We start from the raw sequence: 26,286 nt of genomic DNA, 5'->3' as shown, positions 1-26,286 counted from the left end.
ACCTGCCGACTACATTTGTCCTTTTCAGAGCCTGTGCGGGAAACATTTCCATATTATATGCCTTGCAAATGACTTTCTGCTGCTGGGTAGCTCACCTTGCCCGACAACTTTGGGGGAAAGTTGACTGTTGAATCCTCCTGGTGTTTGGGTTCAAACTAAATCTTCCACCAAAGTGAAAATCCACCCCGAGACTTGAAACATTGATGTATGTAAACATATACATCTCCCCAAACAGGAAATCAGATGATCATGATTTTAATTAATCATTTTTGTTGTTTTTGGATATAAAAGCAAATAATTTTGCTAAATTTTAAAATGTTGTGTTATTTTATAATCAGCTAATACAATGTGCATGACTTTATAAATCGTTAGTACAGAAAACTATTGGTATTTTTAAAATTATTAAAACAACAGAGGTTGTTTCATACAACATGGACAATGATGGCGGGCCAATCAGGGATCTTGTTACTGCTCTGTGGGCTGAACTTCTTTGGTTGCAAATTTACTGTCTTTAAATTAAAGGAACACTCCTCCAATTTGACACAAAGAACTCAGTTTACTATTATTACATGAGTCGTGCTACTCAGCTTCTCAAAGAAAAATAAATGTGTCTAAAAAAAGAACCCTAATGATGTAATCTGGGTTATTTTAAGTCATACCTAAAACTGAAAGAAAACCTGTGTTTAAAAACTAGGGGCATGGAAGATTAGAGCGTTTAACAATTGTAATAAAAGAGTATAGTTGCATTATGGGAATTGTAGGTTCCAAGGCTGACTAATACTCTAAAAAAAGTCACAATATTTCAGCCACTGCTGCTTCAATTTTCAGTAAAAAATAAATAATAAATAATTTAAATGAGAGATAGAAGATAAAAAGACTATGGAACGAGAAATACATTTTTGTCAAGATTTGGGAATAGAACAATTACATAGAAAAACATTTACCAGTAGTTTTATAGAACTTAGATACATTGTTCATAAAAAACGCATACATTTGTTAACAATTAACCACTGTCCTCTTCACGTTACTGCATTAAACAGGTTTTTTGACTACTTTATACACAAGCCTGCATACATTTGCCATATTTAATTATATACACAGTAAATAAAAACCAACAAGATATCTTTATTCATATCTTTATATTGAATTCAACCATATATCCCGGAAATCTTAAGATCACAACAAACTACAGACCCTCAAGATTCACGTTTTTTTGAAGAGTGGAATTCTGTCTTTTTTAGTGTTTTTATTCATAATGATCTTTTATGGAGTTTCAGTTATACAAGTCACACAAGAAAAGTAAAATAAGATAAAAGGAAGTAATCTAAAATCAAGTTGGAAAGAGTCTCCAATATTATACAAGAATGACCACTTACTTTTTCCATGGTTGATTGTTTTTCATTAGGACTACATTCTCATTTTGAAATACAGTAAATAAGCCTTGCTAAATGGCATAGCAGTGGAAAAAATCCTGGGTAATGCATATCTTACAGCACTTTTTAAAAGGAAGCTGATAAAAACATTTCAATGTTACATTTCAATATATGCTGTATTTGTAAACTATAACACTTGATTGTAAATTGATTAGCAGCATTAAAGTCTAATTTGAGAATAAAGACAATTTGCAAAAGGTAGAGCAAAAAATATCCAACAACATTTTAATTCTTTGTTTAAAACTCCAAACTATTACTACTGTTCTACATACAGTAAATCCTTAATATGTGTACAGTGGGATACACATATTAAAGGTAGTTTTTCAACACAAGATTTATTGAAGTATTTTGTCTCACTTTACAAAACAAGATATTGCATTACTTCTTTTACTCACAAATGAAAAGTACATGGAGGGAAAAAGCCAAACAACGTCTCTGTAAGAGAAGAAACTTCACATTCATCCATTAACACTGCTATCAAGAATACCATGGAGCCATTTCACTGCATGTAGGCCAAGTAGTAATAGCACAGCGGTCATGGCTCCAGGGTACGGTTTACAAAATTCAACTGTTGTCTACTTTAAAAAGGGAGGTGTCAAAAACTGGAGGCGATTCTCTCGTCTAAACAAAACTTGTTTATTAACTCTCTTTTTGTAAAGACGGTAAATAAACAGCAACAACCTGTAGACTGGTTATGTGGGCTCACTGATAATGTCCAATTATAACTGAACTTATATCCCTTTAAGAAAATAATATATATTGGACGGCAGACATTGGACTCAATCAAGACAGCTCTAAAGGACCAATCTGGCTGCAATCAGCATTCCCTCATCTTGTCATTTTAAATAATATGAGCTAATATGGGCTACACGCTGACGCACATCCGAACTAATAATCAACTGCTGTTGATGAAATAATAAATATGACACAGGCTGATCACTGTACAAATGGCCCATGATTTTGATATATTCTCTTAGGGGTATTGCAATCAATCAGGCAAATCAAAAGCCATCATTTTGATTTCATAGTTGACCTATGAAGTTCATAATATTAAGTGTTAAACAGTCAAATCAGGACCACAGCCAAAACATTATTGTCCATTACTAAACTGTGAATGACCAAGCTCTTCCACTTCCACTTAACATATGGGTTTAAATCAATTTAATGCTGATACTTTGTGAAGTTGTGACTAGCAGAGACTTGTCAGGGTTTGGAGGAGTTAAGAGAGACCGTCTTGCAGTCATCAACATATCTGCATCTTGTGAAAAGTGATGCTTAAGATCCAGATTTGGCAACTCAAAATACAAAAGATCCTTTAGTGTACTGTAAAATGCCCTGAATTTCAACCCAAGTAGAATACAATGATTTAAAAAGTATAAGCCACACCCTCTTTTATTTATACTAAAAACTTGGTCTAGCATTATAGCAATCATATGAAAGCGTACACAGGAATGGAAGGTTTGTGTTGAAGAAAAAGCTTCACCTTGACTGGAGGCACTAGTCTTTGTCAAGGGAATAACAATTTGTGTTCTTCCTGAAACAAACAAATCCTCAGCGGAGTCTAGCAGCCACCTCATTTACAAAAAAAAACTATCTATTCTAGGTAATCAACGACATATCCTCAAACTCTGCACAGTTTGACTCAGGCAGGAGGAAAAAAACCTTTTCCCAAAGATGTTTAAACCTGGCCAGAAGTACCATAGCAGATGGACTTGAAAGTTGTGCTTTTTAATAGGAAGGAATCAGAAGAACGCATTTAAAGCTGCTTATTAATAGGACAGAATCAAAAGAACACATTTACATACGTTCAGCAGCAAAGTGTCCAATTCCCCCACAACTGGCACCAATGTTAATAAACTGGTTGTGTAGGAACAGGTGTGCATTTTGATGCGGCAGTGTGGTGTGCAGACGCACGGGTCTACATATGTTTCTATGTATATGACTACGTGCACACTGGTGTTCCACGAAAATGTAAAAATATACTTCCAAAAAACTTCCAGTTCATCTGCAGAGGTCGTTATTCTTAAATGTGAAATTAGGCGTAATGACGTAGGTGCCGCTACTGAGCTCCTATTGGCCGCTCCGGCCCAGTCTCTTTGTGTACGCCTCCCAGCCTGACTTTCTGTATGACTCAGCAGCTTTCAGCCTATCAGGGGCCTCCAGGATACCCCGACCGACAATGATGACATCAGAGCCTTTGTTGCAGAGTACTTCCTCCGGAGTGGCGTACTGCTGGCCCAACGCATCACCTGTAAGAGAGGAAGACACAGAAAAGGGGGAGGTCAGAGAGGAGGACTACTGATAGCAGGTCCAGCAATCATTCCTTGTACTATAGTGCCTCCTTGTGGTGAAGACAAGTCACAACACCAAGAAGAGAGCATAGTAAAAAGTCATGGAAGTTGTTTAGAGCTTTTGCAGCCTTTAAGGCATCCAACATAAATCACCTGCTGGGATAATCTCTCACACACACACACACACACACACACACACACACACACACACACACACACACACACACACTTAAACATAAAATGCATCTAAAATCTACTTATAAACTCATTAACATCACAGTTTCATAATAATACAAATATGTACAAGTTTAATAGGGTGGAAAATATCTTGATTTTCACAGATTCCTTTTAATTACATACAAATATAAACTTGTGAATGTAAATAGCAAAGAAATTACTCATTTAATCTAATCAAAACGCAATTCAATTTACCTCCAGCCTGCATCTGCACCCCAGGGGTCATGTGGATGAACTCTGGCTTCTTGCTGATCTTAGAGCCACAAATAAACCCAATCACAAAGTCTGGCTGCTCCTCCGCCATATTTAGCTGTAAAGACAGATAACAGAGATAAACAGCTGTAAATCCGAACCCTAAATTATGTGTTACACATAATGTAATGTAATATAAACTTAGAAAATGGACAGACATCCTTACCACAGCCTTTGTGTATTCACCAGTAGCCAGTGACCCCTGGGAGCTCATCTGTGCAATGAGCAAACAGCCTCGGCCCAGAGGCTTTCCAACAGCACTGAGACCCTTCACAACCCCCGGCCCTGGCACCGCATGGGCATTCACTATGTGGGACCAAGAGGAGATCTGGTACAAACCACCTGGGAAATGGATACATGAGCACACTGTTAAGCTACTTAAAACATCAACAGAACATACATTTAAAAAGTCATTTTGAAGACAGGTCTATTTCATACATAAGCCAAATCTTCTCACCTTCGTACTGATGCTTGACCGTGTTCCCGATGTCAGCAAACTTGCGATCTTCAAAGATGAGGAAGTTGTGTTTCTCAGCCAAAGACTGCAGTTTCTGGCTGAAGGTCGCTGTGTAGTCCTGTTAGCAGACATGACAATAACATTCGATTATTTGTCCAACCATATTCTTCTTGTAAAATAGGGACTGGTTTCACACCAACCTTTAGGATGTCCACGTGGGTCTTCAGCATGCAGATGTTCGGACCTAGTGAGTCTGCCAGTTGAAGAAGCTCCTCGCTGCTCGTCACATCAGCGGACACACAGAGGTTAGACTGCTTCGCCTCCATGATGTTCAACAGCTTTGTTGCCAGAGGGTGAACGTCTGCAGATAAGGGGAGGGAGAGACTGGATGAAGAACTTCATTTCAACATTAACTAGCATAACATTTTCAAGTTGGATGCAAACTTACTAGCCATACTAGTGCTAGCCATTTGACTAAGTTGGAAGGCTACATACTTGGTAGTTTGGCTCTGTCTGCATAGCTCAGCTCCTGTTCCACACATTGCTTCTTGGGGGCAGGAACACCGTTGCCATTCTCTTTCCTGGGGCTGAAAGAGTTCAAGACTGGGGTTGAAATCTGAGTTGAGCGAGGAGGGATGTTGAGCTCACATGCTCTGACAATAACACTGTAACTATAATTGCCATCTTGTACCTGAAAGTGTTGTTGTCTAAGATGAACTTGCGGACACTCTGGGCGGTTTGGGCGTTGATGCGTTCGGCTGCCAGCAGCACGTTGAGCAGCTTGAACATGGAGATGATGGGATGCAGCTTGATTCCCTGAGAAGCCAACATCTCTACGCCGCCTTGCTCTCTGTCCATTAGTACTATGGCATCTGTCACCTAGAACAAATAAATGAAAACACAATTACACCCACTGTGGCCAGGTTTAAGGTGGTTGTTCATTACTACTGCATTTGACAATCTTCTACAACATTTACAGTGATCATTTAAACAAATGATCTATGTTTTATCACCCCTAATGTAATCTTTAATGATACTGCACCTTCAGTCCCCCTTGGTAGAGCACTTCAGCCGTCTCCAGGATGCTGCTGCCACTGGTCACTGTGTCCTCAATGATCAGACATGTATCTCCCTCACGAAATGAGCCCTCCACCAGGCGCTTGGTTCCTAGAAGGGTTACATAATCTCAGTTCCTATTCGAGGCAAACTGACTACTGTGTCACTTTTACTCTGATTCAAGGCCTTGGCGAAAGTCATCTATTAGTGGAGCAAAGGTTTCTGATGCAGCTGATACACAAGTATGCTTCAACCGCATAAGCGTGTACAGATTGTCCTTTAGGACCTCCTACAGCCAATTGAGACTGAGAAAACTGCTCCTGTCCTGTCTTTTAAAATGTTAACTTTCAGACATGTTTGCCCTATTACGGGACCTAACAATAGGTGTTTGACAGCTGAAAGAAAAGACCTGCTATCTTATCGCGTGTAGCCAAAAGTGTGCCATAAGTGAACATGTCAACCCATAGAGATTCAAGGTATCATAATGGCTGAAAATCATAATGAAAATAGATCTTGTCGTATTAAAAGGACAGATTCTCATTGCTTTTTTAAAATGAGCTTAGGTAATTCCATCCTTACAATGTCATTCCTGTGGTTTCTTAAGCTTTACTGACAAATCCAAGGTCAGTATTTAATACATAAAGCCACCCACCATAGTCCTTGGCCTCCTTCCGCCTGATGAGCATGGGCAGTTCATGTCTAGAGCAGATGATTGTGGCCAAAGGGAGGGCTGTGTACGGGACCCCACACACCGAGTCAAATTGTAGCCCTTCTTCTTGCACCCGCTGGTAGATAAGACTTGACACCTGCATACAAAAGAATAAAAAAGGTTTGCAGTGGCAGAAAGGGTTGGGATTATAATGTGGCAGTGTGGTAGGCAAGAGAACGAAGGAATGTGGAAGTCCTTCATATCCAACTTGCACAAGACAGCCATTTCCCCCATCATGCTTAGAAGGTCTAACACTTCTCATTAAATGTCCCCTTAACTATATGAATTGGTTGTTTTATATCATTCTGTGGTGAAACCTGACATCTATTAGGTCAACATGACCCAATAATGGCGAGGTAAAGCCAATGTAAGTAACCTGAATAAGAGCAGTATTTTACATTTTAAACACATGATTCAACTATACGACCACGTGTTCTTGTATTAAAGTGCATTGTACTGATTTCTAATTTTGCTGCCCATCTACACACACACACACACACACACACACACACACACACACACACACACACACACACACACACTCTAAGGGCTTAAATATATTCTTATATTCAGACTTGCTGATAAAAACACCCCTTCACTTTAAAACGAGGGCATACAAACACTTTAACGTTTATTATAACAACACTTTGTCTGTCGCGTGTTACTTAAAGTCCCATCACGTTGCGGTGCGCGAGGAAGGGCAGCACGTGTTTACCTGGTTCATGAGCGCGGGGTAGGACACGAGAACCCTCAGGTCGATGTAGATGGGTGTTAGCATGCCGCTCTTCAGCTTGTACTCTCCAAACTTCACCGCGTTCACATCGTGGAGCTTCAGGATTAAACTGTCCATAGACTCGTTTTCCATCTTCTCGAGTGTTCAGGAGGGTTTTTGTTTTCTTTACACAGTGAGTTGCTCTCTAACTTGAATGCGACTCTTTGCTTCCACCGAGGCGGCAACAGAAACAGCACTTCCGCTCTGATCTTTTTATTTTTCTTTCAGAATAAAAGCCTCGCCTTTACTTTTATTATTTTTTTTTTTGTATTCCGACATAATGTATGTTTTGTCATATCAGCTCAATCGTTTAGGACACGAAACATGGAGAGAGTTGCTTATTCGTTATTAAACTAAAGGGCAAGTATGTAGGTAGTCGTGTGCGTCAACAATTTATTTAATTTGAGTAGGCCCTCTGTATCATACTAATATATATAATAATATAAAACGTTATTGATCCCAGGAGGATAAACAAGTATTACAACAACACAAGAACACAAAAGAAGTTGATAGAAACACATGTTATCTTTCGTAGTGCGCGAGAAAATATACAATTTATTCAAGAACGATTGTCCATAACTTTATTCTGAAGGGATGACGCTTTAACCGGAAACCTTTCCAGAAGAACCAATAGCAGGACGCAAATTTGCATTCCACGACGACGCAAGGGAGAACGGTTTCCGGTATAGTTTATTTTGCTTTTCAGAATAAAAGCACATACCATCCCATATCAAGCATGGATGTGATATCAAGACTTTGGGGATTCAAAGTGGCTCAAACTCTTAATTTATACATCGTATCCCAATGAAATTTGTGTCTGGTTATAAGAGGTAATGGATATATATTTTATGCCGTCAAACAACTCCGATCTCAAAAAAAGCTGCCACCCTTTGGTTCCAGGAGTCATTTTAAAAAATGAAAAGTCTGTGTATCATCTCCTCCTAACATAACCTGTAAAATACTCCTCTCCCAATAAAAACAACTGGCTTGATTTTTGTTTGTTTTTTAGTTTATTAAAAAGATTCAGTCCACAGTAGTTCAGATTTTGGCACCAACAATATAAAAACAAGTTAATCAAAAATAAAGTGTACACCCCAAAAAAGCATTGAACAAAATGCCTGAATAAAAAGGGATAAATAAAAGAAAAAAAAATAAAAACATTTATGTAATTAACATGTATTTCACTTGGAAATAATGGTGAATTTTCCAAAACATTTTTGAAATAACAGTTTATCTTTTGGTCAGCCATCTTCTGAAATAGATTTAATAGGTGCTACACCTCACGTACTTTCAACAACACCCACATTACAGATCACAGAATCACATCTACATGGTGACTTCAAGAGCCTATACTGCAATACTAGCAAGGCAATGTTTTTAATACCGACTCAAAAGTAACAGTGCTTATCTTTTTAAGGAAAGTTTGTTGTTTTGGATTTCATGTAATTTAAAAAGAAATCTTAGTGACCCCTTGTCCTGCTCATCAAGATAGAGGGACACTGACCACACAGAGAGCGCAAGAACAAGACACTTGCGTTATTGTACAGCTTTTACAACTGTAATCCCCTTCATTAAAAAGAATGCTAGTTAATAACAGTTTAATCAATTTGATTTAAATCTGACTGTGGCTGTGTAGGTGTCGAGCAACAATGGAAATATGTATGCCTTTGCAATTCCTTTGCAATAAACTCACAATATCCTGATTTAGAAATGTAGGGACCCAAATGCATTCTATCATTAAGTAAATGTTTTTTAATATATATATATATATATTTGTCACAGTGAGACTCAAAATCATGGAAAACTGAGGCTACAGTTATTATTAGGGAACACAATCTTATAAAAGATTTGGTGTGTTTTGTCTTGGTCAAAGGAAGATGGAATGTTGTAATAAAAAAATAAAAGCCCCAATGCAACATTAAAAATACACAAAAATACTGCATCTAGTGTATGTGTGTGTGTGTGTGTGCGTGTGTGTGTGTGTTTGGGGTCGGCAGGCTTGAGGTGATGAAGCAGCAGGATTTGTGCTCTGACAGATTGATGTCAAAAATTAATTGGAAGAAGAAATCCTTGTTGGTGTAGAAAAGTCTCTTTAAGGCACTTAAATTTGGTGAGGGGAAACCTTTAAGGCACAGATCTGATGGAAATGTCTTCTTTTAATCAAAGCAGGAGGAGGCGTCCTTCTTGAAGTGGTATCGACGCTGTAAGGGGGTCTTCACTTCTTCACCCTCCTTTACTCAGACTCCCCTCTTCTCTACTCTGAGGGGCTGTGAGCATCTGCAAGCAGCTCCGGCCTCAAACATTCAATTGGACATTGGATGTTCTGGAGAGTAGGGCAAGAAGAGAAGGAAACAAAGGTGATTTATTATTTTTGAATAAATTAAAATGAGAAATTACAGATCACCAAAAACTATGCTGAAGTTAATGCATAATATTATATCTATAGTGAGACACTGACCAGTTTGCGTAGAGCGTTTTCTCTGTACCGGTCGAAAGTATCTGAACTAACAGGTTGAAGGAGGCCAGCGTCTACATCAGTCGGTCCTCCCGGCCTTCTGCAGTTCTCACAACGCCAGCCCTAAAGGGGGGAGGGAGAGAGGTTAATGCACACACACACAAACACACACAGAACACAAGGACTCCCTAATGCAGTTCTGATGGCATCTGAATACAGGCGTACACACATTCAAAAGGTAGACACAGATAATTTGTACTTGTACTGTTCGACATTACCCATAAAGCACCACACACACACACAGCCCACAATGTTACAAACCTGTTGTCCTCCATAGCAGGTACAGGTACAGATGGCACCCAGGTATTCCTTCTGCCACTGGTTTCCCACCTGGTACATTTTTCCATCGTCATAACATGTTGAGTCATCTGGAGGGTGAGAGTTACATATTAAAGATCAAAATCATCATATGTGACAAGAATGTAAAATTAAATATCCAATTAAAAAAAAAAAAACACAACTAAATAGAAATAGTTGGTTATTACTATTATGATATATTAAACTTAACTACAGAGAATCATCCTGAATCATAATACTGCAGGCCTGATGTCTAATGTGGTCATGTGTAGGTCTAGTTGTGTGTGTGTGCGTGTGCGTGTGCGTGCCTTTCTATACTTACGGGGTTCACATTTGAATTCTCCCTTGCCATTTCCCAGGCAGGTGCAGCTCATCATGTGACCGTTCTCAGCGTGCCGATCCCACTTCTCGCCGACGCGGTAGTTATTGCCATTGTCATGACACCACTCTGAAAGCAGGCAGAAAGGTAGAGAGGTAGAGAGGTAGAGAGGTAGAGAGAGAGAGAGAGAGCGCGAGAGAGAGAAAAAAAGAGGATAAAGGGAGTGAAGAGCAGAGGAGGGATGAGAGAAATGCATGAGGATGGCATGAAGGAGGAAGGTTGGATTGAAATGGAGAGGATGGGGAGGGCAAAAGGTGAGTAGAATGAGAGGAAGGAGGGGGAAGTGGATATTTGAGAGAGGTTCATTAGTCAATGTAGAGAGCAGCCAAACTACTCAAAAGTTCAAACTTTTTGTCTTCACACAGCAGAGAAAGATTCACAGCAAAATTCTTCATCATCATTGTGCTGATATAATACATATCATATATTTGTGTTTCAGAAAATTTGTAATCACTTTATATTAGGCAGGGCTGATTTTGACTGGTTCTCAGTTGAATATACACATTGTCCCAGTGAGGGGGACAGACACAGACATACAGACAGTGAAATGACTTTGAACCTATGGCGAATGGAGGGTGAGCTCAGTTTCTGGTATTGTCGTGTTAGCTCTTTGGACAATACAAATAACTGAGACTGACGCTGGTCAGTTAGCTTAGCTTTTTGGCCTCTTAATGTGATGTTCTCACAGTTAACAAAGGCAGAGAAGAGAAACCAACATGGGCAGACTACAGACAGGCTCGTACATAGTAAAGAAATGACCAATTTATGGTGCATTTTTGTAGAAAAATTATATCTGAAAATCTGTAACACTATATAAAGTAACATACGAGAAAAAGGCAGTATGCCCATGCCAGTATTTTATTACTTCATGCTGCTTCACATAGAACATGAACTATACAATTCTATGGCTTTTGAGCTGTAGCAAAGGAATTTATAATGTGTACAATGTAAAATGTATTCATTTTTTAAAGTCTTTTCAGTTTTGACTGAATGTGATATATTCATTTCCTCTTATAAATTCCTCTTGAGTAATTCACATGGAATTATATGATTTCTAATTCCATGGTGTGTTTGCAAAGCATGCTGGGATGGGGTTATTTAGCCACTCACTGGATGAATCACACCTAAAATGGCCACTGCCCAGCCCCAGGCAGCGGCACCACAGCTTGAAGCCCGTCTCAGACATGCGCTCCCATTCTGAGCCCACCTCATGGTAGGTTTGTGTGAATGTGTCGTAGCACACATCCCGGTTGGTGGTAATGGGGATGTCACCTGGAACTAAGGGATGGAAGAAAAAAATAATAATATTAGAATAGAACCAACTTATGTGTTTTACCTTGTCCTAACTTGTTGTGACAGATGATACACACAATATGCTAGTTCTCTTAGTACGCTTTGTCAGTGTGGACTACTGTACCGGCATTGCCAACGGTTACGACTTCCTCCAAAACCTTCTCTTTAGCTCCGCCCCGCATTGCCTCTACTACGACGTTATAGGAAGCTCCGGATGTCAATCCGATCAGTGTGGCGCTGTTGGAGGTGCCAGGAAGACGCATCTATATGGAGGGAGAGAAAGTTAATAAGTAGTCCTTACATCTCCAGCAGTAAATAAGTGTGTGTGACTATGTGTGTGTTTACCTGGAAGCCCCTTTCCTCCAGGTGTGTAATAGGGTTGCAGGACACCTCATACTCTGATGTCTGAGGAATGGGTTGCCAGGAGATGGTTGTGACTGTCTGTGCTTCTTGGGGCAACTCAGTTTCGTTGTCAGGGAAACCAAAGGCAAGACCTGGAAGAGGACCGTCGCTCACCTACGGCATCAAACATCAGTATAGAGATAATGTGAGGTCATCAAATCACCAGAAACGTTGACACTTTTTTGACAACTAATGATTTATCAACCCTCCTGTTTAGCTTATATTCAAGTTCTTTATTTATAAATAAGAAAAAAGACTACTAAACTACATATCTTAATCATCCACCATTTTGTCTATGATATAAACAAAGTGGATCAGCTGAGAGGTTTTAATTTAAACCACAGTTTTGTGCAGCCTGTTTATCCTGATCAAGATAACAGAACATTTTATAACCTAAAAACAGTAATTGCAATATGACTGACACATATTTTTACAGATACATATTACTTGTGCAGAGGCTTAGAGCAACTCTAAATTGTAGTGGACAAATTATATATGTTCACAACATTATTAAAACAGATTATTGAAGTCTCACACACCTTAACCAGGGGTACTCTGTTTCCATCAGGGCCTGCTACAGGAATATAAACCAGGGGTTCTCTCAGAGTCGGTCTCTGGCCTTCTTTTGGTCCACTGAAGGGGCCATGAAGTCCGTTATTAGGGCCAAGGTTCTGGTACTCTGTATAGATGTGCTGGCCCTGTTGGCCTGGTTGGCTCTGGCCACTAGTACCAGCCAAGTGAACATGGTTGGAGTCGAAACTGGACACAGAAAGAGAGCAATGAGAAAAGAAAACGAAATCGATATGCGAATGGGAAAAAGCATGTGCAAAAAAAAGAAAAAAAGCATTTCTGTGCCAAATAGTTTCAGTATGATTATCCAGGTTCTTACATCTTGTCGTTGAAGGTCTCTGGAACATCCAGGATGTCAGTGCTGGGTCGGTGAGGAACAGGAAGCTGTGGCAGCTCGGGGACCAATAGATCATGAATTGGCTCTGAGAGAGATATGTATGCTAGCTGTTAAAAGCAAGCAAGGCAAAGCAAATGCACAGATCCACTACCTAGAATTTTTAGCAGGTAAAAACACAAGACGGTTGTGTTTCCACTGTGCTTCTCAAACAACAAAAAAACCCATTAACTTGCTCATCTCTGATAATGAACGAATACACAGAGAGGGTTAACAGTAAGTTATCACATTTTTTTGGCACCTGGTTGGTGCTATAGTTGTTGTACTGATGATGCTGAAGATGTGGATTTCCCACATCTTAACATCAGTGTTTAGTATGGAAGAATATAAATAGAAATATAAATGTCAAGGGCCAGATGCTGTAATTCTACTTTAGCAGTTGTTAGAGAAGAAAGCCAGCAGAGGGCAGTAGAGCATAGCTCTCAAACAAATGGAAACTTTTACTTGTTAATTTAAAGAAAATTACTAACAGAAATAAATAGTGCTGTTATGGCTTAAATAACTGATGTAGTTAAAAACAAGTCGGTGGGATAAAAACCCATGTCTGTAACAGAAGTTTATTCTTCATTACAACAACATTATGATAAATAAGCATAATCAGACCAAATTCTCTCCTGGAGTGGAGGAACAAGATTACTTCATCTAATTAGTGCAATTGTTGGCAAAACTCCTGAAAGACGGTAATATAAAAAACAGCCGAAATGTTGTATTTTATGGTTTTATCAACATCTTCATGGGAGGACTTTATAGCTGATAGTTGTATTAGTAGAATGTAATACCTTAAAGAATATCATAATTTAAGCTGAAAGGATGATAGGGATATTGTTTTCCTCTTTGCAAGGGAAGTGTTCAGTGCCCTTTCTACAAAATGACAGAGGAAGGTAGAATAAAAAATGCCTTTTGACATTGTCACTGTGTCTTAAATATTTTTCACATGGTAGCAATCTACACTTTAACAAAAGAAAAAAAAGTGAAGTTTGCATTGGCTATTCATTCTATCAGGTTGTTTATGGGTCTACTTACGTGTTCTGGCTTTTCCCACTAGAGGTGTGCTTCTCAAAGCATTCTGCAGGGCAACAATCTTAATGACATATTCTGTTGCTGGTTTCAGACCTATGACCAAACATAATAAATACACGTTATGCACATCTGTCATTCGCCATCAATGTATTTACAGCTGGGGTGTTTATGACCAGGGGTAAGATATGGATTGGAATGAATATGATTAATGTAGGGAAAATAAACCACTGCTGTACAGTAAGTCTCATGCTCCACACTCACCATTGATAATGGCGTAGCTCTGGCCTGCATGGGGTCTGGGTGTAACTTCTCGAGGCAAACCCCCGGCCTCCTCGTAGGTGACATAATACCCAGTAACCCCTGGACTGTGGGACGGCTCCCAGGTGAAAGAGATGCTGCTAGGGTTCAGGGAGGTGAAGCGGATATTGGTGGGTGGGATGACCACTGGTTTGGCTGGGGGAGACAGACAAGCAAGTAAGTATTCATAAATAATGCCAGCTTCTTATATTTTCATTGTAATATTTGAAGCAGACTTTATGAAGTTCTACTTCAAGCCGATTTAAGATTTAAACTGCTATCATCTTCATTTTTCTGAATACATAAATAAATTTGAGTATTTCACCCCGATAAAGTATTACATATATAATATACACAAATAAATATTTCTTGCCATGCTGCAATGTCAAACTCAAAGTGATATACTATTATTGACTGACACTGTAGGATAGAGATTAATGGTTACCTGTGGTGGCAGTGAGAGTGAGAGGTGCGCTGCGTCCATTCCCTTTCAGTGTATAGATGTTGATCTTATAATTGGTACCTGGCTCCAGACCTGAAGTGAAGACACAGTGACAGGTTAGTGAGGGAGGGTGTGTGCCTCTGTGTAGTAATACTAAGAATAGGATGTTGATTCTTGCATATAGTGTACGCAGTTCTACATTATTTTTACAGTCGAGGGGTATACACAACATCTTTGTGCATTTAAATGCTTTAGATTCTCATATGTATGTACCTGTAATAGTGTATGAACGCAAGTCAGGGCTGATGGTCTTTTGAATGGGTATGTAGCCGGTGGATGAGGTGGTGGGTGTGGCCTCAACCAGGAAGCCTGAGATGATTTCTGTCTTGGAGCGCCAGGTCAGAGTGATGGAAGAGTCGTTAACATCAGAGATACGCACACGACGAGGGGGGCTGATATCTTGAGGACGAGGAGGAAGGAGAGAGAAAATAAGGTTGAGAAAGGAGTAAGAGTAAATATTTTGTAATGATGGAATAAACACAAAACTGTATCGTTCCTGTAACAAGAACGTCACCTCTCGGTTTTCACATATGAAATCAATGCGTTAATCTGTCAGAATTTAGTTAGATACTCACTCTCCAGAGTGGTGACCTCTCCTTGGACTGGCCTGCTGGTCAGAGAGTTTTTCAAGGCATAAACATAGACTTCATAGGTAGTTGCAACCTAAAGGAGATGGAGAAAAGGAGAAAAAAAAAAGACTTCAGTCTCTCACAGTGTTACAGTCTCCATGGGACTGATTTTAAGTATGCTGGCTGGAGGTACAATAACTGTTTCTACATGTTTATGCATATGTACCCAGAGGTATGAGTCTGCCTATAACTTTCTTTTTGTCTGTGAGATCAGTAAGTGTTTGTGTCTCTGTGTGTGTTTGTTAGTGCACATGTGATTGTGCTAAAGCCAGGGCTAGAACTTTCTAGTAAGTTGTAGTTGACAACATAAGAAGGTTTCCCTAATTATTTCACTAGGGCATAAAAATAAAAAACTATATAATCTATGCTGCACATTTTTCTTAGTTCTGCTATTGTTGCAATGTAACGGTGATCCTATGGGACAACATGCGCTGTGATGCACATCTCTTTAAGTCCATTTTCATGCAAAAACGGCATAGTTTCACTGCACTTACACTCACTTAAAACGTATTTTCATGTGACAAAAAAAAAACAATGGTCATTCATGCACATTCACAGAGCCACACTGACCATGAGTCCAGAGATGTGTGCCTGTGTGGCGTCTGGGGCCAAGTTAATCTCCTTGGTAGGGCCGCTCTTGTTCTTTGGGTTCACCACCACACGGTAGCCAGTGAGGCCCGTTAGGCCACTTAGTCGGTTTTCCTGACCCGGAACAGCCCAGCGCATAGTGAAAGAGGTAGGGCTAAGCTGGGAGAACTGGAGGTTGGTCGGGGCTGAGATGGCTGGGGGGAGGAAAGATTATAATATGAGGGATAGAGGGAGACTGCATTGTAAGAGGGAGATGCTCAATGATAACTGTCCATTTTAATTCACTTTTTTCTTATCTGTATGTAACATCTAGAACCAATTTCCTTCCATACCTGTAGCTTGTGTCCCCACTAGTGGTGTGCTGGCTGTGTCATCATGCACAGCGATGACTTTCACAGTATATTCAGTGCCGGGTTGCAGACCATAGATAATCGTGGACTCTGCATCTGCTCTGGGAGCAGGGCGCAGCTCTCTCTCACCCTCCTCTGGACTTGAATATAAGACCCGGTAAGATGTAACAATTCCCTCTGGACTGTCCCAGGTGATTCGCAGTGAGGTGGAGTCGATATCTGAGAAGGTCAGGTCCTTGGGATGGTCTACATCTAAAAAGGTGGCAAGGTGGTGGGGTTGGAGAAGTAGGGGGAGAGGTCAGTAGGTTGTTTTTTAATTAGTGAAAGTTTGGCAGACAATATTTCACAAATATCTCTCTATAAAGTGTAAATCCTTACTTGTTAAAGCATTCACCACCACTGGAGAGCTCTCTCCATCTTGTCCAAGAGCGTAAACACTCAGAACATACTCTACTGTGGGCATCAGTCCTGAGAAAGTAATCTCTGTCTGGTCTGGAAAAGAAAAGGAAAGATATATTAATACAGTAGATTAGAGTTTAAATAAATTAAAAAGATTAAATGTTTACGCATGCTGTGTTGCTAACCAAGCTTTAAAATACTAACAAAACACTACATACAGGGAAGTTCAGTTAAACAATATACCTGGAGCCACCACCTCAGTGAAAGATGGCCCCTGTCCATTTCTGGGGACCCCAGTCACCCTGTACCCCTTGATTGGACCCTGGGCAGGGCTCCACCTCACTGTGACACTGTTGTCCTTCACATCCATCACCTCCATTTCAGAGGGAGAGTCAACGCCTAAGAGAGGAAGAATACGAAGCGCACTGAGTGGAAATGGAAGGAGGCAGGATAATCACAGAAATGGGTGACTGTGTGTGCCTGTACCTGTCTTGTGTGTGACATAGATTGGAGTACTGGAAGCGGGGCTGTCTCCTCTACCAGTCACAGCATAGACAGTGATGGTGTAGTCAGTGCCAGGCTTCAGGTTAGTGATTGTGGCAGTGGACTGAGAGCCAGGGACTGTGAACTCCTTAGGGTTACTATGACCTCCTGCATAAAGAATGACAATGTGATAAAAGTTAGTCTTTCCAAATACAAAATTTACACTGTAAATGGACACTGTTTGAAATAGAAAAGGCCATTATGAGCAGCTCACCGGACTCTCCATGAGTGATCCTGTAGTAGCGCACAGTGACAGGTGGAGCGTCCCAACGGACGGTGATGCTGGTGGGGGAGGAGTCTAGCACTTCTAGTTCTGTGGGAGCATCAGAAACTGGAGAGAGAGTGAAAATCCAGAGACAAAAAAATAAATAAACAACATTTTTGATATTAATGTTATTAATATATTAAGTAACTGGAGGAAATCAGGTATTAAATCAGGATTTCATACTTGTCTTCTGTGTCCCACTGAGCGGTAGGCTCTCTTGCGTCCTGCTCACTGCAAAGATGTTGACCAAATATTCAGTGTCTGGAGTGAGTCCTGTCAGGGTAAAGTGGTTCCTGGAAGGGGGCAGCCTCTCGTCCTTCGCTCTCCCGCCGCTGACCATCTGGTAACGGATACGGTAACCGGTGATTTTGCTCTGGGGTGCGAGCCAGTGGATGGTAAAGGAGTTGGTGAAGATCTCAGAGAAGCGCAGGCCAACTGGTGAATCCAGAGCTGAAGAAGGTTGGGAGACAGAAAAGGCTGCATGAAGGTCCAGGTCTCCTAAATAATAGCATTTAAATAATCCTTCTATGCAAGACTCACCTGTTTTCTGTGTGCCGACAAGTGGTGAGCTCTCTCTCTGCTCATAAACACACACCACGCTCACCAGATACTCTGTGTTTGGCAGCAAGTCTGTGGACAGTAAAAAATAAAAATAAATACAAATGTAGTTGTTTGTGTGTCTGTGTTGTTGTTTATTCTGTATTTTTGCTATGACTTACTCCTTAGCACCACGTTGTTACTCCTGCCTGGTACGCTGGTTTCTGTAATGTCATCTTCATCATCAATGGGATGATACCTGAATAATAAGGACACCAAAAACACGGAGTCAGTTATGTTTTTCACATTTGGGTTTACTAAAAATCACTCTGTATTCAAGAGCAAATCATAAATAAACAACAGTGAGCTTTAAGAACATTATGTTTCTTCATACCTGATGAGGAAGCTGTTGATGTCAGCAGGGTTAGGGACACGGGGAGAGACCCAGGTGACTTCTATATTGTCTGACCCAACCTGGCCAAAGCCCAGATCAGTGGGAGCTGGTACAGCTATTACAAAGAGAGCAGATTGATTCAAGCTGTATTCAAAAGATCCTGATAGATTTATAAGATTTGTTATTGCTGAAGTTAAAGGTGGTCCACCTTTAACTTATAATAAATTGTAAAATAGGTAGAAAGAGAAACAACATGACTTAAAGTACTCTGCCTTTTCTAAAGGGAAGAGTGTGTTTTATGTGTGTGTCAGTGTAAAGTCTGAAGTTTTACGACATCTTAAAAGTGAGAGAACAAGCAGTGTTTGCATTGGGGGGCAAAATGAGCCTCAGTATGATAAAAAAAACCCTCAACTAAAAACAGATGTCCATGTGTACACACACAAAGAGGATTATTAAACTGACAACACAGCATGCAGTGAAATTACATCAGCAACTTAAAAGGTTTACTTTGAAGACACATGTCTTAGGGTTAATAAGAGCCTCATTACATTATATAACTCAGCACACACAATGTGATTTGTGACTCCCTCGCAGGCAATTCAAATTACACTCCCTATCTACCTAAAGGATATTTATGACAGATAGGTATTCCCATTTATAACTGAATGGCTCTTCCAACAATAAAATGCATGTACTTTTAATGATATTAGTAGTAAAGGAACTCTTTTTGGTTTGGTAGAAACATGGATCTTACAGGTCTGCTGAGTGACTGTGGTGGGCTCGCTCTCGCCATTCTCCGTCACAGTGATCACACTGATGTCATAGTCAATACCAGGCTCCAGTCCGTAGACAGTATAATGACCAGTTGTTGGCAGAACCATGTCTTCAAAGATGGGTACGCTCTCGCCGGCTGCCACCACTGTGATCCTGTAACCTGTGATGGCTGTGGTGTTGAGCGGTGACCAGCGGAGGCTTATGGTGGTGTCGCTCACGTCGTTGAAGGTGAGGTCCGTCAGCTGTGGGACATCTGGGTAGGTGGAAGGGAGGATTGGAGGGAAGGGGTGTAGTAGAGATGAAAGAAAGAGAGGGGACAACAGAAACGCCAAACAAACAAAGGTGGAAGGGAAGGGATGGACACAAGGGCCACAAAGAGGAAAACAACAGAAAAAAAGAAAGGAGCAGTGGTCAAGGCAAGCAACAAAAATAGTCTTCCAGTACGGTGAGATATTCAGCATATCCCACCAATGGAAGAGCTAATTCATTTCCTGGTATATATCACCATCTAGTCAGGTTTCAAATGTTCAATGAAGCGTTTCTGTTGAACATTTTTAATATATACACAGGAAATAGTGTGCATTAGTGTTGCAAAACAGTCCTGGTAGTTTTGCATAGCCTCTCAGCTGCTGATGCTAAGAGCAGCAATGCTAACAGAGCAGAGGAAGCATCCATTTATTATTGAAAGCTAATGTGTCATTTTAACATTAACTTTCAACATAATGTGTTAATTTAAAAATGGGGCTTCTGTGAGTGACAGTTTGATCTTACCTGACTACATAAAAGTTTCCCAAACAAAATGATCATAATCAGGCCAGACTCTCTAAATGTTGAATATCCATTCCCCATGGTCTCAAAAAATCCATAAAAACTCACTTGGTGTAATGGTAGTTGATACAGGGGTGCTCTCCATATCATCCTTAACAGTAACAACACTGACGTTGTACTCCACTCCTGGACTGAGGTTCTCCAGGGTGCAGGAGTTCTGACCTGCCTCTACAAACTCCTCCACGCTGTTTCCTTGCTGCCCATTGGTGGGAGTGCATGTCACTCTGTAGCCAGTGATGTCTTGGAGGGAGAGAGTTGAAGAAAGAAAAAGAAGGAAAATTAAAGAGTTGTTGCAACAAAAATCAGATTAGCAATGTCTTAAGAGACTAGTAGCTTACTGACTGATGGATGAATCAATGTACAAAATGGAGAAGAAATGAATCAAGTTGCTCTAAGAAATGTTATAAAAAGTACGAGAGGCATACTATTAAGTTGTTGACTGAATAACTGATATATGCTCAGTGACTAGATACTTTGTTTTTCCATGAACATCTAGTGTGTGTGTACCTGGTGTACTGGCCCCGTTCCACTGGACTGTGAGCTCTCCAGTGCCTGGGTTTGACTCCAGGTTGAGATCAGTGGGAGGAGACAGAGCTGGAGACGAAAAGAAAAACAAGAGTCAGAGGAGCAATAATAGTAAAATAAAGAATAAGCACTGGAGAAGCAAAGAAAACAGCAAGCAATGAGGTACAAAAGAACAAAAGGTGACAGAGTCAATATTTATTGGTTTGTTCTTACGTGTGACAACTCGGCGTGTGATTGGGGTTCCCTGCTCATGGCCGTTTATGATTGGCTGGACACTGTAGGTGTACTCCACTCCCGGAGTCAGACCAGAAACATAAATACTCCCAGAGTCAGAGGTCACGTCTCTGGGGGCTTCTCCCCCTTGACTGGGACGTACTGTCAACTACAAGATGAATGCAGATAGTGTCAGAGAGACAGCAGAGAGAGAGAGACACAGATTGGGGGTACAGGAGGTAAAGGTCAGAGGCTAATGTTTTCCCAAGAACATGGAAGCCAGGAGAACATTCTCATCCCTGGTGTTACATATTCTGACCAATCATATTAATCCCTGAGTTCTGTGGTCCCTGTGTTATCTAACCCCAATGGGGCCTGACCTAAACTGAGAGTTACTGGAATGTGCTTTCCACATCAAATGGAAGGAAATAATTTGCATATGAAGACAATCACACAATCAGGATGTTGGTTTTTAAAGGACAAAATAGGAAACATGGTTACATTTATATAATAAATATAAAAAAACACTTTGAATGTTATGTATTTGCAGTGAGTGTACCTTGTATTCAATGCGGGGAACTGGAGTCCAGGAGATTATAATGGAGGTGTCAGTCACATCAGTGCTGAAATGAGGAGCATTGCCCATTGGCGGGGCTGCAAACACACAGAGAGTAAAAGCATGTTCTGATCAGTTTTTGTGTCATGGTATGCAAGAAGACACAAGCATCTCCCGGTGTGTACATCTAAAAGATCGCACCTATCTTTCCACTCAACTGTATGTTTCCAAGATTCAATAAAGCCAGTGCAAAGCTGACCAATGCCAATATTTTTTTGCATGTTTTCTACATGACAAATGTAACATAACACTTTAAAATACACTGAAAAGTTTGTCAAACAAATATTGTACCAGTCAAACAATAATCTGCACAAGAAAACACAAGCACCCTTTGAGCATATACACAGTAACTCATTAGCATATGCATAAGACACTCACTTGTGGTAAATTTAGAGCTCTCTCCTTCACTCAGTGTATTATCCTGCTCTGCATGTAGAGTAGCAGTGTACTCTGTATCAGGCTTCAGGTTGAGGAGGGTGTACTGAGAAAGGCGGGCAGGCAGGCGCAGCTGCTTGGGGGTCGAGCCCTCAACGGTGAGGAAGAGTCGGTAGCCAGTGATTTTGGCACGTGGGGCAAACCACAGCATAATAGCACTGTCCTCAGTCACGTTGGTGAAATGGATATCTGTTGGAGCATCGGGCTCTAAAAGGAGAGAGACGTCAAAAAGCAGAGTTAAAGTCCAGATTTTTGCTCATTATGTACAAATCATTTTTTGTATTATCATTAAGGACGACCATTTTCCAAAGCACACAATAAGTGTCCATGAATGAAACTAGCAGTTGTGTGGATGATTGGAAAACAGCCTAGACAATTTATTTTTTGTGTGACTAGTTACTTCCCTGTCCACATACTTACTTGTAGTTTGCTCCCCAACAAGCGGAAAACTTTCCTCTCCATTGTGAATGGTGTAGACGTTAAAGCGGTACAGTGTTCCAGGCTGTAGGTGCGATACTTCAATGTAGGAGTTTTGACTGACTGGCAGAGTCATCTCCCTCTGCGGAGAACCAGACTCGTCAACAGGGACGACAGTGACGCGGTAACCTGAAACATCGCTGGCTGGGCTGGTCCAGGTCAGAACGATTTTTTTATCCGACACCTCGAAGAACTGCAGGTCTGTGGGAGAGGCCACTTCATCTGTGGACAGGAAAAAAACAAAAAAAAACAATTTAGCCTTAAAGTTTAAAGTTAAGTTTAGATTAAAGGACATTTTAATGAATATAAAAAAATATTCTAAAAAGGAGTCCATCGCGATTGTTAAGTCATTACAGAACTGTTCCACACTTTGCTTTGATTGAACCTCAAGTATTCATGCATTAAACAGATAATGTGTCCCAAACATGGCATCCCATGCATTCCAAAGAAAGTGGCTCACCCAGTACATATGGGTAATCATAATGCTTGTGCCATAATGTCTTCCCCTTTCTCTAGGCTTAAGGAAACATACATTGGAGAAGATTTATATCAGTGCTGAATTCTAACTGTGAATGACGACTATTCTCTTACTGAATTACTGGAATAACTCGTATGCAGCTGTTGGAAATAAAGTTGAAATGCATGGTGAAATATGTCATTTATGAGGGAAGGACTCATAACTAGCCATAATATTAAATTTAAACTTAGATGAGAGCATGTTGTTTGGATGCTGTAAGGACATAAGTCTTAGTTTTAGACCTTTTCTGTATAACAGTAAGAGGCATCAACTTACCTATCTTAAAAACACTCAATAAAATGGAAAACTACTAGGGTCACATTCAAATTGTATCTGCTTAACAAGGTAAGGTATGGGAAAAACAAGTTCAAATACATCTTAAAACAATTTCATGACCTAATGGCTGTGCAACAGATTAAAAACATGATTTACAAATAAGCCTTTGATACGTCATTGAATACCTTTGCAAAAACAAACACTACAAAACTTGCTTTTATGCTGCATATCATCAAAACACACAATGGTTTATACATGCATAATTAAATAAGTGTACAACCATGTTCACAAATTTCTTGCAAACAAAGTGCTAAACCATTACACTGCATCATATGTTGGACCGACTAGATGGCAGAACACACCAACATCTTAATTTGATAAACGGCAATAAAGAAGAGCTGGACAGAGTGCAAAGGAAAGAAAAAAAAAACATACTTGGCCTGTAAAAGTAAGAGATGAGATGACAAAATAAGATGAAGAGATAGGGGAAGGAGAAGAAAAGAAATGAGCTGTGTCAGGGCTGTGCATGGACCTTTAGTCAAGTATAAATGTACATTGGTTGTGTTAAATGCAACTTTACAGTTTAGAAAGAATGATTATATAATAACGTGTCATATGTCGATGAATGAAGTGAGCACTCTACAACCGGTTCTGTGGCGATTGCAGCTCGCAGCCAATTATCATGTGCAGAATTTGTTCATTTGTAATGGTGTACGATTGGCACAGAAGAGCAGGCCAAAGATGGCAACACACACTCTAAACTAGGTCATAAATCTTTATTCCATGACACAGACAGACACACACACACACACACACACACACATTTACAGCATCTGTTCGACTGGCCCGACAGCATGTTCGACCTGGCAGACTGAGAAGTTTTACATAACTCTAGTCAAGCAGAAAAGGAGCCCAACAGCTGTGAACTCAATGACTTCACTTTCCATTGGAAAAGTCCTTAATTCTAGTATAGGGAATTGGAAACTTCTCGATAAATCAGTGAATAGGCCACAGGATGACTTGCAGGTTGATTCTGGTGGGTGCCCTTATGGCAAGAGTAATAAGTGAAATTCACAAGAACATACAGCAGAGCAGGAGGGAGGGGAACGCAGGATCAAATGCTGATATTTAAAGATCAAAATCACTAAAGAAACAGACACTGCACACCAGCTCCCGGTGCCAACAGAAATAAGGACATCATTTCTCATAGCCTATTAATCTCTGCGTCACCCTCCAGATACTAATAAAATTATTAGACCAAAATGCCAGCAATTTTCTCCCAGAAGATGCAATTTAATTTCTGGGAAGACACAAAATATTACCCCAAAAGTTTTAACATTAGCCCATCACACGTACACCTTTGTAGGTACACAGTGGTTCTCTGGACGCTAGAGGCAGACACAAGTTTTGAGGTAGTGGTAGAGAGTAAAACAAAAAAAACCTATGCAACAAAAACAGAAATACTCACACACAAGCAAGAAGAAAAATTGTAATCCATCAAATTGGTCTTTGACTTTGCCCCACCCACCCATTAGGTCCCATTTGTTTTACTCATCTCTGTCTTTTACCTGGCAGTGGATCTCCAGAGGTGTTGACCTGTACAAAGATAGGCTCACTCTCCAGGCTGTCCTCCACAGCATAGATACTGATGTTGTACATCTTCCCAGGTCTGAGGTCACTCAGAGTCACAGATGTAGCTGTGTCAGGGAGAGTCAGCTCCGTGCTTTCACCCTCTACTGATGGAGTGTAGACGACTCGATAGCCTGCACAGCAGAGATTCAAATTAGCAACAGAATGGCAATTAGATTTTGGCTGTGACTGGCAATATTGTCATAGCATACCAGTGATGGGAGCCAGTGGTTTTTCCCAGCTGATCATAATGGAAGTCTCTCCCACATCCTCCACTTCATGGTCAATGGGAGCATCAGGTGCTGTGGACAAAATTGGACAAAAAGTGTGAGAGAATATTACACATTTTTAAAATTTTTTTCTAAAGATCACTTGATTTGTAGTTCCTGGCACATGTTTGCAGGTCTGGGATTCAAAACAATATTTAATTCTAGCAGCTGTCATTTTTGCACCTTAGATGAGCATGACAAAGAATATCATAGAAGAGAGATGGGATTAGAAAATGAGAGAAAGTGTGTGTATATGGCTACTAACCAGTGGTCTGGGAAGTAGTAAGAATGAGGTTGTCCTCTCCAGTATCTGTGACCTCGTAGACGCTAACAGTGTACTTCCGCCCAGGTAGAAGCTCATTAATGTTCACTGAGGTAGTTGTACGGGGCAGGTCTGATGGGAAAAAGATCAATTGTATCAACATCATCTGAATATTTTAAAGCTGCTAACAATGTTTGTATATGTGTATATCTGGACTTACCTAGCACCATGGGTTGTCCAGTGCTCTGTCCCTGTTCACTGAGCTCATACTCTACTCTGAAACCAGAAACTGTGTCGGAGGCGGAAACCCAGGAGATGACGAAGCTGCTGGAGGTAATTTCGGTCACCGACTCTGAGATGTCAACCACAGGCGGAGGCGGTGTGGTCTCGCCTTGTGATGTAGCAACTACAGGAGAAACAGAAATGGAAAATATAAGAGCAGGCTACTTGCTGCCTCTGAGATCAGAACGAACTGGCAGCTCTGACCAATTTGAAAAAGAGCTTTTTACATCTCATTGAGGAATTCCTGCTTTAAATTAACAAAGAAAAAAAGACAATCATAATTTCATGATGCTGGAAGCAATTTTCAGACCTCTGTCTTCAATATCATTAAGCAATGATATGCAGAATATAATGCCTTAACAGACAATACTGTCGGTTAACCAGTGATGAGATCTGTCAACGCCTACAACTCACGTGATCCATAATTGGTGGTAAAGTCAAAGCGTGTGAGCTCTTGACGTCCGAAACGCAGCACGCTGATCAGCTGGCCTTCGTATGTGATGCCTGGCTTCAGACCAGAGATGGTGTAGGAGTTAAGATGTCCAGGGATCAACACCTCTCTCCATGGGGTTTGGGTGTTTTTCTGTAAGATGTGATAAAGG

The 26,286-nt window shown here is 40.5% G+C and overlaps 2 protein-coding genes across 2 annotated transcripts in view; both read right to left on the bottom strand.

Moving 5' to 3' along the window:
- Positions 1-1,632: 1,632 nt before the first annotated feature.
- On the bottom strand, positions 1,633-7,398 carry umps (uridine monophosphate synthetase). The gene is made up of 10 exons (XM_051404450.1): positions 7,151-7,398; positions 6,379-6,532; positions 5,713-5,837; positions 5,362-5,549; positions 5,166-5,257; positions 4,871-5,031; positions 4,671-4,788; positions 4,380-4,555; positions 4,157-4,271; positions 1,633-3,682 (listed from the first exon to the last, which is right to left on the bottom strand). Exons 1-10 carry the CDS (start codon positions 7,298-7,300, stop codon positions 3,504-3,506), a joined length of 1,458 nt encoding a protein of 485 aa, XP_051260410.1. The 5' UTR covers positions 7,301-7,398; the 3' UTR covers positions 1,633-3,503.
- Positions 7,399-8,198: 800 nt separating this feature from the next.
- The window catches only part of fn1a (fibronectin 1a), a 31,772-nt gene continuing 13,684 nt past the window's right edge, over positions 8,199-26,286 (bottom strand). The window contains exons 14-49 of the mRNA XM_051403709.1: positions 26,099-26,267; positions 25,623-25,808; positions 25,406-25,534; positions 25,084-25,173; positions 24,811-25,005; positions 22,393-22,671; positions 21,916-22,179; positions 21,481-21,575; positions 20,922-21,090; positions 20,691-20,777; positions 20,232-20,423; positions 19,336-19,608; positions 18,582-18,696; positions 18,370-18,446; positions 18,191-18,280; positions 17,834-18,100; positions 17,600-17,716; positions 17,329-17,493; positions 17,086-17,241; positions 16,822-16,935; positions 16,426-16,695; positions 16,076-16,287; positions 15,452-15,539; positions 15,090-15,275; positions 14,820-14,909; positions 14,339-14,530; positions 14,081-14,170; positions 12,983-13,085; positions 12,633-12,852; positions 12,037-12,207; positions 11,816-11,954; positions 11,509-11,676; positions 10,342-10,467; positions 9,984-10,090; positions 9,666-9,785; positions 8,199-9,530 (exon numbers count right to left, since the gene is read on the bottom strand). Of these exons, the coding sequence (XP_051259669.1) occupies positions 9,462-9,530; positions 9,666-9,785; positions 9,984-10,090; positions 10,342-10,467; positions 11,509-11,676; positions 11,816-11,954; positions 12,037-12,207; positions 12,633-12,852; positions 12,983-13,085; positions 14,081-14,170; positions 14,339-14,530; positions 14,820-14,909; positions 15,090-15,275; positions 15,452-15,539; positions 16,076-16,287; positions 16,426-16,695; positions 16,822-16,935; positions 17,086-17,241; positions 17,329-17,493; positions 17,600-17,716; positions 17,834-18,100; positions 18,191-18,280; positions 18,370-18,446; positions 18,582-18,696; positions 19,336-19,608; positions 20,232-20,423; positions 20,691-20,777; positions 20,922-21,090; positions 21,481-21,575; positions 21,916-22,179; positions 22,393-22,671; positions 24,811-25,005; positions 25,084-25,173; positions 25,406-25,534; positions 25,623-25,808; positions 26,099-26,267 (5,580 nt within the window). The 3' untranslated portion in view covers positions 8,199-9,461. The remainder of the gene's footprint in view (positions 9,531-9,665; positions 9,786-9,983; positions 10,091-10,341; positions 10,468-11,508; positions 11,677-11,815; positions 11,955-12,036; positions 12,208-12,632; positions 12,853-12,982; positions 13,086-14,080; positions 14,171-14,338; positions 14,531-14,819; positions 14,910-15,089; positions 15,276-15,451; positions 15,540-16,075; positions 16,288-16,425; positions 16,696-16,821; positions 16,936-17,085; positions 17,242-17,328; positions 17,494-17,599; positions 17,717-17,833; positions 18,101-18,190; positions 18,281-18,369; positions 18,447-18,581; positions 18,697-19,335; positions 19,609-20,231; positions 20,424-20,690; positions 20,778-20,921; positions 21,091-21,480; positions 21,576-21,915; positions 22,180-22,392; positions 22,672-24,810; positions 25,006-25,083; positions 25,174-25,405; positions 25,535-25,622; positions 25,809-26,098; positions 26,268-26,286) is intronic.

Source organism: Dicentrarchus labrax, unplaced genomic scaffold, assembly GCF_905237075.1.
Source record: "Dicentrarchus labrax unplaced genomic scaffold, dlabrax2021, whole genome shotgun sequence".
Classification (NCBI taxonomy): domain Eukaryota; kingdom Metazoa; phylum Chordata; class Actinopteri; family Moronidae; genus Dicentrarchus; species Dicentrarchus labrax.
Note: the sequence above shows the minus strand (reverse complement) of the source record. Positions and strands in the feature narration are given on the sequence as shown.